This window comes from Grampus griseus (genome assembly GCF_964374135.1).
Source record: "Grampus griseus genome assembly, chromosome: 10".
Taxonomy (NCBI): Eukaryota; Metazoa; Chordata; class Mammalia; order Artiodactyla; family Delphinidae; genus Grampus; species Grampus griseus.
Window position 1 is genome coordinate 43,970,368 of NC_139004.1, and position 20,067 is coordinate 43,990,434.

General features: G+C 37.8%; 1 protein-coding gene across 1 annotated transcript in view; it reads left to right on the top strand.

Moving 5' to 3' along the window:
• Positions 1 to 20,067, top strand: part of PRIM2 (DNA primase subunit 2) — a 277,973-nt gene that overhangs the window by 241,169 nt on the left and 16,737 nt on the right. The window contains exon 12 of the mRNA XM_082664255.1: positions 1,178 to 1,260. Coding sequence (XP_082520381.1) covers positions 1,178 to 1,260 — 83 coding nt within the window. The remainder of the gene's footprint in view (positions 1 to 1,177; positions 1,261 to 20,067) is intronic.

Below are 20,067 nucleotides of genomic sequence, written 5' to 3' on the forward strand. Positions count from 1 at the left end.
GACAGACAGTGAAGCTGAATCAACAACAAGACACGAGACGTGCCCATGGTCCCCTGACCCATAGCTGGTAAAGTGAGATTCAGATGCAGGAAGGGCAGCTCCAGACTCTTAACTACGTGCTGTACAGCTGCTCGTCACACTTCCTCGTACTAAATGGCATTACAGTGTTGATCTTAATAAACTATATACTACGGTGAATTTTGTGACTTTCATAATTTGTAGGGATCCAGTGTTATCATGGATGCTTTTACTTGTAGTTAAGACTTTTGGTTAAACACATTTGTTTAGCATCTAGGCTGTTTTTCCATTATTTTTGCTGCAACCAATTTTCCATTGATTTCATTAAAAATGCACAGTTGTTTCTAATTAACTTACAGGTCCATCATCTGTATGACTGAAAAAAATTATCTGGTTTCCTGTATTAAATTTTAAATTAAGTATGTTGACTTATCATTACAGTTTCTTATTAAAATACCTAAAATTTCCTAAATTTTGGCCTAACACAGCTTTTACATTTCAATTCTTCTGTATTATTTATGCATATTTTTTAGTAGTCCATCCATATTTTTCTCATGAAATAATATAGAGATTACATGTACCTACTATAAGTTGTTTTTCTATGAAGCAGTTTCCTATTTGTCATCTCATGTCCATCTGGGATTCCTTTAAATTTATATGGATTCTACTCTTTGGGAAGTAGGCATAAAATTAACATGTGAAAATGATGTGAGATTTTTATATTTCTTAGAGTTTGCACGTTTTTCTTTTTGTTTACACCATCTGTCTTCCTTTATGCCTTTATGTAATTTTTTTAAACTAGAAAAAAATGTGAGATTGCATAAAGTTTTTAGGTAAACTGTTTTATAGCTACTTGGTGATTATCTCTGCTTGTTAGCTAGTAGCATAATTAAAACTGCTTCCTCCTTCTAGTGAGTGGGCAGCCTTGCCTGAGAATGCTGGAATGTTTTATGTAAGTCTTGAGGCTGTAGTGCCCTGGTAACCGCACAGCTCAGTCGTCATTTAGATAAAGAGAGGAAAGCAGTTGCACCCATGGGCAATTAACTTTTTTATTAATAAGCTGTTAGACAATTAAGGGGCGCTGAGACGGTCTTTCGAGTGTGGTGGTGTATTACGTCCGGGTGAATAACCTTGCTGCTGTGCTGCTTGTCGTTGTCAGGGTGCCCCTTCCGGCACAGTGATCCCGAGCTGCTGAGACAGAAGCTGCAGGCGTACAAGATCCCTCCCTCAGGGATCAGCCAGGTAGGTCGGACCCTGCCCTGCAGCCTCAGTAATGAGACAGTGGACAGGCCCTTCAGTTTCATGTCATGTTCTTGCAGTGACACGTTGTACTACCTTCTGGGCCTCACGCCAAACATCCTATCTTCTGGGTGAATTAAGCCAAAGCTTTGGCTTTTCTGCTTTAGACTCCTTGGAAATTCTAGTTCTTCTGTCTGCTAGGCTGCATTTTTACGTAATAACGGAAGCTGAAAACCTTTTTTTTTCCTCTCAATTTGTTTTACTGTCTCAATGGGGGGCATTTTAAAAAAATTTTTAGAGGAATGCATTTAAGCTTATTAATGAAGCTGAAAATCAATGATATCATATTTCATTTTGGAGACTTTGTGCTGTAGGGAAGTTGAAGGAGAAGATAACGCAGTATGGACTGGCTGGGCATTCTCATTTACTACATCAGATCCACACTTCCGAGGATAGTTCATCAGGTCGAACAGTTTATCAAACTACTTTGCCTCGTAAACCACTTAGATAAAAAAAGAAATGCTCAAATGTAAAACCAAATATTTAAGAGTATATCGTTTAATAAACATGCGTTTAAAAAACTTGTGACCTCACAGACATACTGTCTCTAGTGTGCTTTGTAAGTTGGCTTGGATTTTGAAGGAGTTCAAGAGGAGCTTCTGCTTCCTTAGCTGAAAAAGAACAATATCTGTTTTAGAGCCGGAACATCTAAATCATTATATATCAATTTTTTTTTCTTGAAAAAAAAATTATTCTAGAAAACTCTACTGCTTCTGCTGCATCCAGAGTATATATTGAGTTTAGTCAATTCAGTTCAAATCTTATGGTTTTTCTGTCCTCTGGGGAAGGCAGTGCTCAAGGTGCTCTTTGCAAATGCTAAGAAGATTCAGATATAAACCCTGCTCCTTCATAACCAGAATCTGGAGGGAAACATGTGCCGAGTGTAATGAAAGAGGCACACATAGAGTGTCTCGGCTCTTCTGAAGATGGGGGATGGCTACCACATTGGGAGGCTGAGGATCACTTCCTGGAAGAGATGCTCTGTGAATTAGGCCTTGAGTGTATGGGGGTGGTTAAAAAGAGAGAAAGTGTGAATAAAAGATGGTAAGTGTATAGGATTACTAGGATTTCAAGCTTACGGTATTGGTGGCACCAGTACATCAACATTAATAGGCAACCTAAAAGAAGTTGTTGGTTTGAGAGATTAGGTTTGGAGCTGGGACAGTTAAATGGCAGACAGAATGTGGATTTGTCAGTGCATTAGACAAATTCCAGCTGCAAATCTGATGTTCTTTAGGGTTAGAATTGTAGAACTGTGGGATTGGAAGGGACATTAGAAGAGATCTCTTCACTTTTGTGGAGTTGTGGGGTGTTACATGCCCTTGGGTGCACAGCAACTAAGTCAGTAGAAACAGAAATGGAAGCCAGGCCTTCGGACTCCACGTTTTCTTCTCAACCCCAATTTACTTTAGAGCTGATTATCGTGAGTTTTCTGTGGGAGAGGAGAACAAATAATGGAGAAGAGGGGGTAGGGAGTCAAAAGCCAGGACTCAGAACAGAATCTTGGCTGATGCTTCCCTTTGTCAGGCAGTAGAAGGACAGAGCAGAAATGGGGGGAGAGGGAGGGAGTACTTCAGGAAAGTGCAGTGTACAAACGTCAGGAGAGGAGTGTGAGAGGAGGTGTGGACCACAGGGTCCTGCGTAGCTGAGGGACTGGGTGGGATTAGGACTGAGGAGAGGTGACTGGATTTGGTGAGAGGCGTCAGTGTCCTGGGGGAAACCAGAGCAAGATCACAGTCACTTAAAGATGAGTGAATGAGACAGTGGCTTGGATCTGCAGACAGTGAGCATGTTTCACGGAAGGTGCTAGTGAAAGGGGTGTTGGCGCTATCAGCGTAAGCCTCGTGGGTGGTTTGTTTGCGTGTTTGGGGCCAGAGGAGACCTGAGCCTGTTTGTAGGAAGAGGAGAAAAGAACCCATCAGAGAGGGTGGGCTTGATAAAGATAGAAACAAAGATAATCCCTCTCTAACCAAGCAGAATTAGCTTATGTCTCCATTACATCATGACCACAGTGTACACCCCTTTGCTCTTTTTCTTTTTCTCCAGTTTTCTTGAGACAAGATTGACATACAGCACTGTATAAGGTGTGCAGCACAGTGCTCTGACTTACATACATCATGAAATGATGACCACAGTAAGATTAGCAAATATCCATCATCTCATATAGATACAAAAGTAAAGAAACAGAAAAAAGTATATTTTTTCCTCGTAATGAAAACTCTTTATTTTCACATGTAATGCACAGCAGTGTTAATTATGTTTATCATGTTCTACATTACATCCTCAGTAATTATTTATCTTATAACTGGGAGTTTCTACCTTTTGATTGACTGCCTTCATCCAGTTCCCCCTCCCACAACCCCACTTCTGAAAACCACAAGTCTGACCCTTTTTTCTATGAGTTTATTTGTTGGTTGTTTGCTTTTTGAAGTATAATTGACTTACAATGCCATGTTAGTTCCCGGTACACAACATAGTGGTTCGATATTTCTTTATCTTTCAAATAATCACTATGATAACTCTAGTTACCATCTGTCACCACACAAAGATATTACATAGTTATTGACTATATTCCCCACACTGTACGTATCATCCCTGTGACTCATTTATTTTATAACTTAAAGTTTGTACCTCTTAATCTCCCTCATCTGTGTCTCTCCTCCCCTCAACCGACTCCCCTCTGGCAGTCACCTGTTTGTTCTGTGTATCTATGACTCTGGTTCTGTTTGGTTATGTTCATTCATTTGTTTTGTTTTTTTAGATTCCACGTATAGATGAAGTCATATAGTATTCTTCTTTCTCTGTATGACTTGCTTCACTTAATATAATATTCTTTTGGTCCATCCATGTTGTCCCAAATGGCAATATTTCATTCTTTTTTATGGCCGAATAATATTCCATTGTATATATGTACCACATCTTCTTTGTCCGTTCATCTGTTGATGGGCACTTCATGAAGAATCACTTTTTAAAAAATATAGGCTATTATCATGTTTATCAAGAAGAGTAATGCTTTTATTTAACAGTAGTGACTATGTATGTACACTCTTACCTTTGACTCCATTGCATTCCTCCATTTATGCTCAATCCACAAGTAGATTCCTTACTTAGTTGCTGTGATAGTAATTTCCACGTCATCCTTTGGACCTGCATTGTAACTTTTTGTCTGAGATGAACACAGATGCAGAGTGCATGTGCGCAAGCTGTAAATAATATTTTGCTCTCATTTAATGTCTTTATTGCGTGGCTTTTCAATAGAGTGAAGCCAGCTCAGGAGCTGTGTTCTAAAGGGAAGAAAGTTGATGAATGAAAAATCCATGTAAAACATCTTGATGAGTACTTAGTTGCAGGCTGGCATAAGGGCAAATTAGAGCTTAAAAACTCCAAGTGCATGTTAAAATACTGAAAGAAAGTCAAGAAAAATATCATTTAAATGCATTTAAATGCAATGTAAGGCTCAATGGAGCTACTTTTATTTCAGAGAAAAACTACTTGAAAAAGATACCTTCAACATTAAGAAATACTTAGATCTTAATAATTAGAATTTTGATGATCAGAAGAGAGATAATTATGACTTAATTGGCATCACCTACTTTTTAAAGAAGCGTATTTATAGGATCACATTTCATCATCCTTTTTGAATGAGCTTGGTATCTTAGGAAGACCGGAACTGAACAACGATAAAGCCAAAGATGATGGGCAGTCCTGCATTTATTCCTCAGCCCTCCCCCAAAAGAGAAAAACATGGAGGTCAGGTCACCAGCAAGACATCAGAATCCTAAGTGTTCATACCCCAACAACGTAGCTTAAACACACACACAGTAAGAAGAGAGAGAAATGAGTGGGGAACCAGACAAATCCACAGTTACATTTGGAGACTTGAGCACTCCTCTTTCAGTAATAACTAGAATAAGCAGACAGAGAACGAGTAGGGATGTAGAAGACTTGAGCTATAAACATACTGCCCCACAGCAGGTGAATACACACCCACATAGGTCACATCCTGGTCTTAAAAAATCCATTACAAAATTGAAATGAATTGAAATCAGACAAAGTACGTTCTATGACTGTAACCAGTACAGTAAGGGAAGAAAAAGAAATAGAAGGCAGATTAGAAGGGGAGAAAGAAAACCTTCCTCTAATCTCAGACAATGTGATTATCTATGAAAAAAAAAGTCAAAGAACCTACCAAAATGCTATTATAACTAATAAATTGCAGGCTACTAAGTCAGTATACACAAATCAATTATATTTCTTCCAAAAAACAACTGGAAATTTAAAATTTTTTAATTATCATATGCAATAGTACCAAAAAGATGTAAATGTTTTTTATATGTATTTATCTACAGAATATGTGCAAGATCTTTATGCTGAGACATTGATGAAAACAGTCAAAGAACAGAGTTAGAGGTACACACTACCTAATTTCAAGACTTACTGTAGGGCTACTGTAATCAAGACAGTGTGGTTCTAGGGAAATGAAAAACATAGAGATCAACTGGACAGAATAAAAAGTCCAGAAACAGACCCACATATATATGGGCAATGGATTTTTAAATAAAGGTGCCAGAGCAATTCAATCGGAAAAGAATATTTTCCAACAAGTAGTTGTAGAAAAACTGAAAGTCCATATGTCAGAAAAAAAAACAAACAATAAAACCTAGACACATACCTCATACCTTTAAAAAAATTAATTTGGAGTGGGTCATAGATCTAAATGTAAACCTTCTAGGAGAAAACAAGAAAATCTGAATAACCTTGGATTCAGTATGTTCAGTAAAAGAAAATGTTGATAAATTAGACTTTATCAAAATTAAAACTTTGGTCTGCAGAAACACTGTTAAGAGAGTAATAAAATAGCCATAGACTGGAAGAAAAATATTTGCAAATGATGTATTTCATAAAGTACTTATCTCCAGAATTATAAAGATATAAAGTCCTCTCAAAGCTCAATAATCAGAAAACAGTTTTTTAAGTGAGTAAAAAGTTTGAACAGACATTTCACCAAATATTTGAATAATAAACACGTGAAAAAAACGTTCAGCATTAGGTATTAGGGAAATGCAATTTTAAGAGTATACGTCAATTAGAATTGGTCTAATTAAAAAAAAACAACCTAACAATACCAAGTGCTGGTGAGGATGCAGAGTGACTGGAAGTCTCATTCTTGCTGGGGGCCCACATGGTAGAGCTGTTGTGAAAGCAGTTGGCAATTTCTTATAAAGTTAAATTTGCACATACTGTTTGAGCTAGTTACACCACTACTAGATAATTATACCATTGAAATAAAAGCCTTAAGTCCACACAAAAACCTGTACATAAGGGTTTATAGTGGCTTTATTCTAATTCCCCCAAACTGGAAAAAACCCAGTGTCCTTCAGCATGTGGTTGGATAAACAAATTGTGTTATACCTCATTTTATTGTGCTTCACTTTTTTGTGCTTCACAGATGTTGTGTTTTCTTAACAAATGAAGGTTTGTGGCAACCCTGCGTCAAACAAGTCTGTCGGTGCCATTTTTCCAACAGCATTTGCTCAGTTCGTATCTCTGTGTCAGATTTTGGTAGTTCTTGCAATATTTCAAACCTTTTCATTATTATTGTATTTGTTATGGGTGATCTGTGAGTGGTGATCTTTGATGTTACTATTGTAATTTTGGGAGGCACCACGAACTGCGCCCATGTAAGATGACAAACTTAATCAGTAAATATTGTGTGTGTTCTGACTGCTCCGCTGACCGGCCATTCCCTCATCTCTCTTCCTCTCCTCTGGCCTCCCTCTTCCCTGAAACACAACAATATTGAAATTAGGCCAGTTAATAACCCCATAATGGCCTGCAAGTGTTCAAGTAAAAGGAAGAGTCAAACGTATCTCACTTTAAATCTGAAGATTAAGTTTAGTGATGAAGGCATGTCAAAAACCAAGACAGGCTGAAAGCTAGACCTCTTGCACCGAACAGTTAGCCAAGTTGTGAATGCAAAGGAAAAGTTCTCGAAGGAAATTAAAAGTGTTACTGCAGTGAACACATGAATGATAAGAAAGTGAAACAACCTTATTGCTGATAGGGTGAAAGCTTTAGTCTCTGGATAGAAGATCAAACCAGCCACAACATTCCCTTAAGCCAAAGCCTAATCCAGAGCAAGGCTCTAACTCTCTTTAATTCTGTGAAGGCTGAGAGAAGTGAGGAAACTGCAGAAGAAAAGTTTGAAGTTAGCAGAGGTTGGTTCATGAGGTTTAAGGAAAGAAGCCGTCCCCATAACATGGAAGTGCAAGGTGAAGCAGCAAGTGCTGATGTAGAAGCTGCAGCAGGTTATCCAGAAGGTCTAGTTAAGATAATGAATGAAAATGGCTGCACTAAACAACAGGTTTTCAATGTAGGCGAAGCAGCCTTACATTGGAAGAAGATGCCATCTAGGACTTTCATAGCTAGGGAAGAGAAGTCAATGCCTGGCTTCCAAACTTCAAAGGACAGGCTGATTCTTGTTACGGGCTGATGCAGCTGGTGACTTTAAGTTGAAGCCAGTGCTCATTTACCATTCCAAAAATCCTAGGGCCCTTCAGAATTATGCTAAATCTACTCTGCCTTTCCTCTGTAAATGGAACAACAAAGCCTAGATGACAGAACATCTGTTTACAGCATGGTTTACTGAATATTTTAAGCCCACAGTTGAGACCTACTGCTCAGGAAAAAAAAAAAAGATACCTTTCAAATTATTACTGCTCATTGACAATGCACTTGACCACTCAAGAGTTCCAGTGGAGATATATAAAATTTATGTTGTTTTCCTGCCTGCTAACATAACATCTACTCTGCAGCCCATGGACAAGGAATAATTTCAACTTCCAAGTCTTATTTAAGAAATACATTTTGTAAGGCTATAGCTGCATAGGATCTGGGAAAAGTCAATTGAAAACCTTCTGAAAAGAATTCACCATTCTAGATGCTGTTAAGAACATTTATGATTCATGGGAAGAGGTAAAATACTAACATTAACAGGAGCTTGGAAGATGTTGATTCCAGCCCTCATGGATGACTGAGGGGTTCAAGACTTCAGTGGAGGAAGTAATTGCAGATAGGGTGGGTATAGCAAGAGAACTAGAATTAGAAGTGGGGCCCAGAGGTGTGATTGAATTGCTACAATCTTATGATAAAACTTGAATGGATGAGGAGTTGTTTCTTGTGAATCAGCAGAGAAAGTGGTTTTTTGAGATGAAATATAATCCTGGTGAAGATTGTTGAAATGACAACAAAGGATTTAGAATATTCTATAATCTTAGTTGATAATGCAGCAGCAGGGTTGGAGAAGACTGACTCCAGTTTAGAGAGAAACTCTCCTGTGGGTAAAATGCTCACACAGCATTGTATCCTACAGAGAAATCATTTGCAAGAGGAAGAGTCAGTTGACATGGCAGATTTCATTGTCTTATTTTTAGAAACTGCCACAGCCACCCCAGCGTTCAGCAACCACCGCCTTGATCAGTCATCAGCCACCAACATCGAGGCAAGACCTTCCCCCAGCAAAAAGATTAAGCCTTGCTGAAAGCTGATGATGTTTAGTGGTTTTTTTTGCAATGAAGTATTTTTAAATTAAGACGTGCATTGTTTTTTTTAGGCATATAGCTATTACACACTTAATAGCACTGGGAAACCAAACAATTTGTAGCTCACTTTATTGTGATACTCGCTTTATTGCAGTGGTCTGGAACTGAACCCACAGCATCTCTGAGGCTGCCTATAGGCATGCAATGGAATATTACTCAGCAATAAAAAAGGAACAGACTACTGGTATACCCAACAGCAGGCATCATGCTAGGTGAAAGAAGCCATATGGTATGATTCCTTTCATGTGACATTCTGGAAAAGAAATCTATACGTACAGAAAACAGTGATTGCTGGGAATGGAGGAGGTGTTAGTTACAAAGGGATGGGAGGTCATTTGGGTGATGGAAATGTTCAGTCTGATTGTGGAGGTGGTATCATGACTGAATTTGTCAAATTTTGCAGAACTATACACTAAAGGGGGAATATTTTACTGTATGAAAATTATACCTTTTTTAATGGAAAAAAAGAGAATAGGTAAGTGGTAGCATAAAGAGCCAGTTACTCATCTTTCATAGCAGGAATTCAATAGATTAAGTTAATAAATAAAGAACCCAAAATATCAGCATGTAATTTAGAATTATATAGGCAACAATCTAAATATATGGCCCAAAGTGGAAATGATGAAAAGTAATTGCATCTTGGGAACAGACCAAGCAGGGAAGAAATGTGGTGTGGAAGCTTTTGATATTAGTAATTAGCTGCTTTGTATACTAAAAAACTTATTTTTCACTTCCACAGGCTTAGAGGTTGAATGGGACAGTCTCATGTATGAAGTATAAATTAAGTGGTGTGTGCCTAATGGGTAGGTGGTAATAGCAGTAGTAAGAGCTGATGTGAGGTCTTTGGATGTGAGGGTTTTAACCTTTATCCCTCTGTCCTCCCACTACCTACCGTGGTGTCCTGTCCATGTTAAGGGCTGTGAAAGGTCTGAGATTTTGTCCTCCTTGCTACCTGAGAACTTAGCTGCCACAATTTCACGGATGATGGCAGGACCTGAAGGTTGTAGCAGTAGCAGTATATCAGCATTTTCTTGTGTCAGCTCCCAGAGCCCCAGTTCCCACAGAGCAGCGTGAGGAAGGCCAGGTACTGTGGCCTGTGCAGTGGGTTCTTTCGGAGGAGAGAAACTCCGAGTGTGGGGTTCTGGATCTTTCCTCTTGGACAGTTCGCATGCCTACAGTTCCGTTCAGTGGAAGGTTCTGTATGTAAGGCTGTTGGTTACAGGAACATCCTTGAAACAGTGATCTGGAGCAAAGGCCATTGTTTTCTGTGCTTGTAAAATGTTCAGAGATTTGAGACCCTGGAAAATCCTCTCTTAACTGTCCAAGCTGGTGACCAAATGAATAAATAAGTATGTCTACAAGCTGTATTGGCCAGTTTTTTTATTGGCACCTTCCCTTTTTCCTCCTTAAAATACTGGTATGCATTTTAAGCTCAATTTCTTTTAAGAATTTCCAGTGAGGTAATAATCCTTGCAGTGCTTTGCTAGTTTGTTCAGTTAACCATATCTGTCAGTAGTTCCCGCCTAATTTAGGTGTCTTGAGTTTTGGTCTTTTCATTTTGCTTTCACCCTTTGCATAAAAATTGCAATTTTATGATGAAATACTAATATTTTAAGATACAGACATTTTAAGAATCTGCATTCAGAATATTGAATAAAATCTCTAAATGATCTTAAATACGTTTATTTCTCTGAAGAGGTTGTGTTTTTTTTTGTTGTGAAAAGACACACTTGAACTTTTCAGATTGCAGTTTTTTCACTGGCGCCTGGAACAGTGTGCTATATCCTTTCTTACTAGTAAAGTTGTCTTTTTACTGTGCTGAATAACATATGACATATCTTTAATTCTCATACAGTTTAATAAAGAACAGTAATTGCTGCCCACAGAGTACCTTTAAAGGTGATAGTTCTTTGTACTATGTGTCATAGTAGAGCTAACACCTTTTGTTGTAATCTGTGAATGCTTTTACTCCTCAGTAGCTTTTCTCTCTTATTAGGTAGAAGTGAGAGGTGTGCTTGGTCTGTCACTGGACACAGGACTTCCTTTCTGGTTTTATATTCTGGTCTGCACTGCGCGATTGTGCCAAGGGCTGGGATGGGGGCTTTACACAGTGGACTGGGCTTCCCTTGGCTCTCGCCACCCTGTCATCCTGTGATGAGGGGTTCAGACCTCAAAGCAACACTGGAGAAGGTGGGACCCATGCGCCCCGTGGCCCTGATGCTACAGAGCTCTGTTCCTCTGCAGCACTTTCCTTTCTTATTTTTCTTTTTACTGTTAATTCAGTTGAAATTCTTTTTGGTTTCTTTCAGGGAAAGCCTTTACTGTGAGGTGAATAATGATTTGGGGGTACCTACATTTAGGAATATGTTTAATACATTATTTAAACACTGGCAAATAATATGAAATAAAGATAGAATAGCTCAGAGTATAAATTACAGTTGGTAACAGGGTTTCAAAAGTACCCGTTACTTTTTTTTTTATTTAAGTAAAATTCACATGATATGAAATTAACCATTTAAAAGCATACAATTCAGTACGCTTAGTACATTCACAGTGTTGTGCAACCACCACCAGTCAGCTCGTGACCCCAGTGAAACCCGGTCCCTGGGAAGTAACCCACCCAGCCCTGGCAGCCTGCTGTCTCCATGGATCTGTCCATGCTGGGGATTGCATGTAAATGGAGTCATACAACAGGTGACCTTTTGTGTCTCGCTTCTTTTACTGAGCGTGTTTTCAGGGTTCCTCCTTGTTGTAGGATCTATCAGTACCTCATCCCTCTTTATGGCTGAATAGTATTCCATTGTGTGTTTATCCATTCACCCCTTGATGGACAGTAAGTTGTTTCCCCACTTCAGCTGTATGGTCTGAGAGCACCGCTGTGAACATTTCACATACAAGTATCTGTCTGAGTGCCTACTTTCAGTTCTTTTGTGTATACACCTAAAAGTAGAATTGCTGGGTCATAACGTAATTCTGTGTTTAACTAATTGAGAAATTGCCAGGCTGTTTTCCACTGAGGTGATACAATTTTACATTCCCACCAGCTGTGTTGTGAGGGTTTTATATGTTCTCTGCTTCCTTGCCAACGTTTGTAATCCCCTTTTGTTTCAGTTATAACCATCTGTGTTAGTTTTCTAGGACCACTGTAACAAAGTGCCACAAAATGAGTGGCTTAAAAAAAATTATTGTCTATAGTTCTGGAGGCTAGAAATCTGAACTCAAGGTGTTGGCGGGTTTTGCTCCTTCTGAGGCTGTGAGGGAGGATCTGTTCCAGGCCTCTCCTGGTTCCTGGCGGTTTGCTGGCGTCTTTCGCTTTGTACGTGCATCACCCTAATCTCTGCCTTCATTTTAACGTGGCGTTCTCCCTGTGTCTTTACATCGTCTTCCCTCTGCGCATCCTCTTTCCTCTTTTTGTAAGGACACCAGTCGTATTGGATTTGGGCCGACCCTGATGACCTCATTTTAGTTTCATTACCTCTGTAAAGACCCTGTCTTCAAATAGGGTCCTGTTCTGAGGCAGGAGGGATTGGGACTTTAACATGCCCTTTTTGAAGGAACACAATTCAGCCCATAACACCATCCTGATAGGTGTGAAGTGGTACCTCACTGTGGTTTTTACTTACATTTCTCCGATGACTAATGCTGTCATTATTTTTCATGTGCTTGTTGGCTGTTTGTGTGTCGTCTTTGGAGAAATGTCTGTTCACATCTTTTGCCCATTTTGAATTGTGTTGTCTTTTCGTTATTGAGTTTAAGAGTTCCTTATACATTTTGGATACTAGACCCTTATCAGATATCTGATTTCTGTCTTAGTCCATTTTGGCTGCTATAACAAGTTACCATAGGCTGGATAGCTTCTAACAACAGATGTATTCTCATGGTTCTGGAAGCTGGGAAGTCCAAGATCAAGGTGCTGGCAGATTCAGTGCCCACTGAGGCCCCATCTCCTGGTTCATGGACGGTCATCTTCTCACTGTGTCCTCATGAGGCAGAAGGGGGCGAGAGCTCTCTGGGGTCTCTCTTATAGAGCACTGATCACCTACCAAAGGCCCTACCTCTTTGTACCATCACATTGGGGGTTAGGATTTTAACATACATATTTTGGAGGGGATATAAACATTCAGTCTATAACAGTTTGCAAATTTTTTCTCCCATTCTGTAGGTTGTCTTAACACTTCTTTGACAGTTTCTTTTGATGGACAAGAGCTTTTAATTTTGATGAAATCCAGTATGTTTTGTTCTTGTTGGTTGTTACTTGTAGTTTTGATGTCATATTTAAAAGCCCATTGCTAAATTCAAGGTTATGAAAATGGACACCTATATTTTATTGTAGGAGTCTTATAGTTTGAACTCTTATATTTAGGTCATCAATCCATTTTGAGTCAATTTCTATATATGATGTGATATACAAGGGTCCATCTTCATTCTTTTTCATGTGGATGGCCTGTTGTCTCAGCACCATTTACTGAAAAGACCTTTTTCCCATCATAATGGTCTTACACCCTTGTCAAAACTTCACTGGACCTAGTTATATGGGTTTATTTCTGGACTCTCGATTCTATAGTGTTGGTCAGTATGTCTCTCTTCTTGCCATATAACACTTTTTTGGTTGCTTTAGCATTGTAGTAGGTTTTGAAATCAGGAAGTTTGAATTCTCCAACTTCACGTTCCTCTTTTTCAATATTGTTTTGGCTATTTAGAGTCCTTTGCAATTCCATATGAATTTGAGGATTGGCTTTTCCGTTTCTGTAGAAAAGGGCATTGGAACTTTCATAGGGATTGCGTTGAATCTGTAGATTGCTTTGGGTAGTATTGATATCCTTTCAATATTATCTTTCAGTCTGTGAACAGGGGATTTCTTTATGTTTGTTTAGGCCTTTAATTCCTTTCAGCAATGTTTTGCAGTTTTCAGCATACGTGTCTTTCACTTCCTGGGCCAAATTTATAGGCATTTTATTCTTTTGAATGCTGTTGTAAATGGAACTTTTTCTTAGTGTCCTTTTCTGATTGTTCACTACTAGTGTTAGAACTACAACTGATTTCTTTGGGTTGTTCTTGTATCTGGCAACTTTGCTGAGTTCATTTATTAGTTCTAATAGGTTTTTTTAATGGATTCTATAGGATTTTTTCTGTATATAAGACCGTGTCATCTGTGAATAGGTATAGTTTTGCCTTTTCGTTTTCATTTGGATGCCTTTTTATTTCTTGCCTAATTGCTCTGATTAGGACTTCCAGTGCATTGTTGAATAGCAGTGGTGAAAGCGGGCATCCTTGTCTTGTTCTTCATCTCAGGGGGAAGACTTTTGTCTTTCACCAAGGATATGTTAGCCATAGGTTTTTCATAAATGCCCTTCATTATGTTAAGGAAGTTTCCTTCTATTCTGTGTGTGTGTTTAACCATGAAAATGTGTTGGATATTTTCAGATACTTTTTCAGCATCTGAAATGATCATGTGGTTTTTGTCCTTCCTTCTATTAACGTCGTATATACATTGATTGATATTCATATGTTGAACCACCCTTGCTTCACTGGGATAAATCCCACTTAGTCATGGTTTATAATACTTTCAGTGTGCTGCTGGATTTGGTTTGCTAGTATTTTGTTGAGAATTTTTGCATCCTGTATTCATAAGGGATATTGGTCTATAATTTTCTTGTGATGTCTTTCTTTGCCTTTACTATCAGGGTAATGCTGGCCTCATAGAATGAGTTAGGAAGTGCTCACTCCTTTTTTGGAAGGGTTTGAGAAGCACTGGTATTCTTCTCTAAATGTTTGGCTGCCATCTAGTCCTGGGCTTTTCTTTGTTGGGAAGTTTTTAAATACTCAGTCTCTTTGCCTATTACAGGTTTGTTCAGATTTTCTGTCTTCTTAGGTCAGTTTTGGTAATGTGTGTATGTCTAGGAATTTGTCCAGTTCATCTAGGCTGTCTAATTTGTTGGTGTGAAGTTGTTCATAGTTTTCGCTTATCCCTTTCATTTCAGTTAAGTCATTAGTAATGTCCCCACTTTTCTGATTTTAGTTATTGTGTCTTGTGTCTTTTTTGCTTTGTCAGTCTTTGTCAATTTTTTTTTTTTTGCGGGGGGTGGTATGCGGGCCTCTTACTGTTGTGGCCTCTCCCGTTGCGGGGCACAGGCTCCGGACGCGCAGGCTCAGCGGCTATGGCTCACGGGCCTAGCCGCTCTGCGGCACGTGGGAATCTTCCCAGACCGGGGCACGAACCCGTGTCCCCTGCATCGGCAGGCGAACTCTCAACCACTGCGCCACCAGGGAAGCCCAGTCTCTGTCAATTTTGTTGACCCTTTCAAAGTACCAAGTTTGGGGTGTTTTTTTTTTAATTTTCTCTATTGTATTTCTCTATTGTATTTCTCTTCTCTATTTTATCTCCACTTTAATCTTTATTTCCTTCTTTCTATTGGTTTTGTGTTTAGTTTGCTCTTTTTTTTTTCTAGTGTAAAGTTAAGTTATTGATTTGAGATTTTTCTTGTTTTTTATTGTAGTGTTTACAGCTAGAAATTTCCCCACAAGCAGTTTTCTCTATATTCTATAAGTTTCAGTGTGTTGTATTTTTGTTTTCATGTGTCTCAAAGTACTTCCCAATTTCCCTTTTAATTTTCTTTTTTCCTTGACCCATTGGTTGTTTATGAATGTGTTGTTTAATTTTTACATATTTTTGAATTTTCCAGTTTTCTTTCTGTAATTGATTTCTTATTTCATCCCACTGTGGTCAGAGAAGATGTTTTCTATAATTTCAGTATTTTTAAATTTATTAAGACTTATTTTGTCACCTAACATATGATCTATCCTGGAGAACGTTCCCTGTACACTTGAGAAGAATGTGTATTTTGCTGTTTGGGATGGAGTGTTCCATATTGTCTGTTATGTCTAGTTGGTTATAGTGTTGTTCAGGTCCTCTTTCCTTGTAGCTCATCTGTCTAGTTGTTCTACCCATTTATGAAAGAGTTTCCAACTGTTGTTGTAGAGCTGTCTATTACTACCTTCAGTTCTTTCGATTTTTCCTTCATGTATTCTGGGTCTCTGTTTTTCAGTGCGTATATGTTTGTAATTGTTTCATCTTCCTGACAGATTTATCCTTTTATCAGTATATAATGTTGTTTTGTCTCGTAACATTTTTTGACTTAAAATCTGTTTTGCTTGTTGCTAGTATGGCCCCAGCTCTCTTTTGGTTACTATTTTCATTGAATATCTTTTTCCATCCTTTCACTTTCAACCTATTTTTGTCTTTGGATCTAAAGTGAGTCTCTTATAGAGAGCACATAGTTTGATTATGTAATTTCAGGCATTTTTCCATCCTCTGCAATTGGAGAGTTTAATCTATTTACAGTTAAAATAATTACTGATAAGAAAGGATTCACTTTTGTCATTTTGCTGTTTTCTGTGGGTCACATCCCTTTGTCCCTCAGTTCTTCTATTACTGCCTTCTTTTGCGATTGATATTTTTGCAGTGTACCGTTTGAATTCTCTTCATTTCCTTTTCTGTATATGTATTTTTATTTATTTTCTTACTGGTTACCCTGGGGATTGCAGTTACCCTCTTAAACTTACGACAGTTAGTACCAGCTTAACCTCTGTAGTATACAAACCTCTGCTTCTGTTTAACTCTGTCCCTCCCCCTTTATGTTGTTGTTGTCACAAATTACATCTTTATACATTGTGTGCCTATTAACATTGATTTATAGTTATTGTTTTATGCATTTGCCTTTTAAATCATATTGGAAGAAAAAGAGGACTTACATATCAAAAATGCAGTAATACTGGCCTTTATATATTATGTAGTTACCTTTACCAGTGTCCTTTATTTTTGTGTGGTTTTCAAGAACTGTCTAGTGACCTTACATTTCTGCCTGAAGGACTCTCTCTAATATTTCCTGTAGGGCAGGTCTACTAGCAACAGACTCCCTCAGCTTTTGTTTATCTGGGAATGTATTAATTTCTCCATTTTTAAAGGGCATATGAATCTTGGTTGACAGCTTTATTCTTTGAGCAAAATATGTTACCGTGCTGCCTTCTGTTCTCCTTGGGTTCTGCTGAGAAGGCCGCTGATACTCTTGCTGTTTCTGGTAAGTGAAGAGTGGTTTGTCTTGCTCCTATCCATGTTTTCTTTTGTCTCTTTCAGTGGTTTCTTTATAATGTGTTTCTGTGTGTTTTGTCCTCCTAGGAGTTTGTTGAGCTGTTTGGATGTGTAGTTGTATGTCTTGTATCGAGTCAGGGAGATTTTCAGCCGTTTTCCTTCAACTGTTCTTTATACCCTTCTGTCCCCTCCTCCTGGGTGTCCCGTGTGCATTTGTTGGTGCACCTGCTGGTGTCTCACGTGTCTCTTTGGCTGTGTGCATGTTTCTTCATTCTTTATTCTTCCTACTCTTCAGACTGGATGATCTCAACCAATCTACTTGCAAGTTTGATGATTCTTTTTTCCGCCTGCTGAAATTGGCTACTTTTTCGTTTTAGCTATAATTTTCAGCTCCAGAGTTTCTCTCTGGTTCTTTTTTATAGTTTTATTCTCTTTATTGCGATTTTCTCTCTGTTAAGACATCATTCTTCTTTCCTTTAGCTTTTTGTCTATGGTTTCTTTTAGCTCTTTGAGGGTATTTAAGACAAGTGATTTAAAGTCTTTGTCTGATGAGTCTAATGTCTGTGCTTCCTTGGGACCAGTTTGTATTCGTTTCTCCTGTGAATTGACCCTACTTTCTTGTTTCTTTCCAAGCTTTGTAATAATTTCTAGAAAACTGGACATTTCAAATATTCCAAGTTGCTAACTCTGGAAGTCTGACTCTTTGTGTGTGCCTGGTCTGTCCACTAGCAGCCACTAGCTACATGCAGTGACGGTATAGCACTTGAAATGTGGATGGTCCTCACTGAGATGTGCTGAAGGCAGTGGTGTATTGGTAAACCAGCTCTGGGGGAAAGAAGCCTTGACTTATGTCATTTGCTGATTTCTGTCGTGTAAATACTCCTACTGGACTGATGTGAAACTACCAAAGTGATGTTACAAACCCTAACTTGGGAAGAGTTGTGCACAGTCCATTCTCACAAGCCAGTGGGGTGAGCTCCAGCACACCACCTGCCGTGAGTAGAAAATATATGCCAGGTTGCAAAGAATTACCATGAAAAAGCATTGTAAAATATCTTAGTATGATATTTTTATATTGATTACATGTTGAAATGACAGTAAACAATATTTATTTAAACAAGGTGTATTATTGAAATTAATTTCGTGTTTCTTTTTACCTTTTTAATTGTAGCTATAGAAAATTTTAAATTACAGATGTTACTCATATTTCCATTGCAGAGTATTGCTCTAAATAGTTGAGACTATTGAGTATTAGAGTGATTAGGTTCTATTTCCATATCATATTTGCTTCTAGCATACAGTTGTGTTTGACCTATTACAGCCAATATTTACATGTTGACCCATAAATGAGTAAAAATAAAGCTACTCATTTTTCAGGTTTTTTATTAAATGATTCATTATTTACAAGTATATTTCTGTATGAATATTGTTTAAACTGTCTTTTTATTTTTCATTTTAGTGGGTTTTTTTAAGAGAGGAAGAGAAAGTGTTTTAGTTACTTACTCAGCATAACCACTAATGATTATTTTAACAGCAAATCTAATTGGTGCTTCCCGAAAAATTAATAGTGATATTAAAACCTTGAAATATGTAAAAATGTATGGCCTTTATGCTTTTTGAGAGGTTGGTTAACCTCTCTTTTTCACAGTCCAAACATTCTCAAAAAGTTAGTGACCATATTCAATCTAAAACTGGTAAATGCCTTTTAATGAAGAAATCTTTCAAAATGGACAGTTTAAAAGACTTAAAAGTAGCACTATGTCAAGAAAATTTTATGGCAAAGATAAATCTCAACGACTCCTTACTCAGTGTTCATATAAATCTAAACTACCTAAAGCTCCTGTGATTTTCTTAGGTGAGGGGTATGAAGAGTACTTATCAGTAGATGATGGTATCCATCTGTCCATTACTTTATGAACAGCAACTGCTCTCAAGAGCAGCTTTTCTGTCTTTCATCTCCACGAGCATCTCTTCTCATTTATGAGAATTGCTGCACTTAGCTTTGCTTTTCTTGGTGATGTAGTTGAAAATGTGTACATTGTTCTTGGTAAATCTTAGAGCAGCATTAAGGAAAAGATGGGAAGTTGAGCTTTAGAATTGGTGTCAGGAGGATATGGTTCCATTTTTGGCTTTATCATAAAAATCCCTGAATATCTAACTTGATTTCTGTGTATATCTTTCCTTTTCATTAGGCTGAAGATAAATGGTCATTTGAAGATTATTTAATATTGTCAAGGTGATTCAAAGAAGAATCACTTTGAAAGTCAAATAACACTCCATTTGTTAGCCAAAGCCATGAAAGTTTACTTTCATTAAAATTGCATTAAAATGGAAAACATAGTCTTTATTAAAAGAAAATTCAGTACTCTATTTATAGTTATGTATCTTTCTATAATTATTTTATTATTTATTCATTCATAAAAAAATTGCTGGTATCTGTAGAGGAATTTCATTCAGTAGCATATGGTAACTGTCATTTATAATACTTATAATAAAATCTACCTGCCTATCTATGGACAAAAAACTATTCTCCCTACAAAAAACTATTCTCCCTAGCTTAGTTCTGTTTCATGATCAGTTTTATAGACTATTCTCTCAGAGGACCCTCCCCACCTTTTTTTTTTTTAGAAAAGCAAACTTAAAGTATCCAGAAAGTTGAGTAATTAATCTTTTTTCATAAAGCAAGTGTTTCAGATTCTCAGCCTGCTTACCGTTAAGCCATTTCAGGGGACTTTCCTCGTGATCCAGTGGTTAAGTCTCTGTGCTTCCAATACGGGGGCGTGGGTACAATCCCTGATCAGGGAACTAAGATCCCACATGCCGTGCAGTGCAGCCAAAAAAAAAAAAGCCATTTCAGACTTTTTGGTAGTGTTGACCATCAATTTACATTGTAGTTTTTGTTAGACGAAGTTTCTGTTTTGAATATATATATATATATATATATATATATATATATATATATACACACACACACACACACACACACACACCCCTATATTTATATGTAAACATGTGTAGTTATTTTTTTCTCAATCTTCCAGTCCTTGAAAAAACCTCATT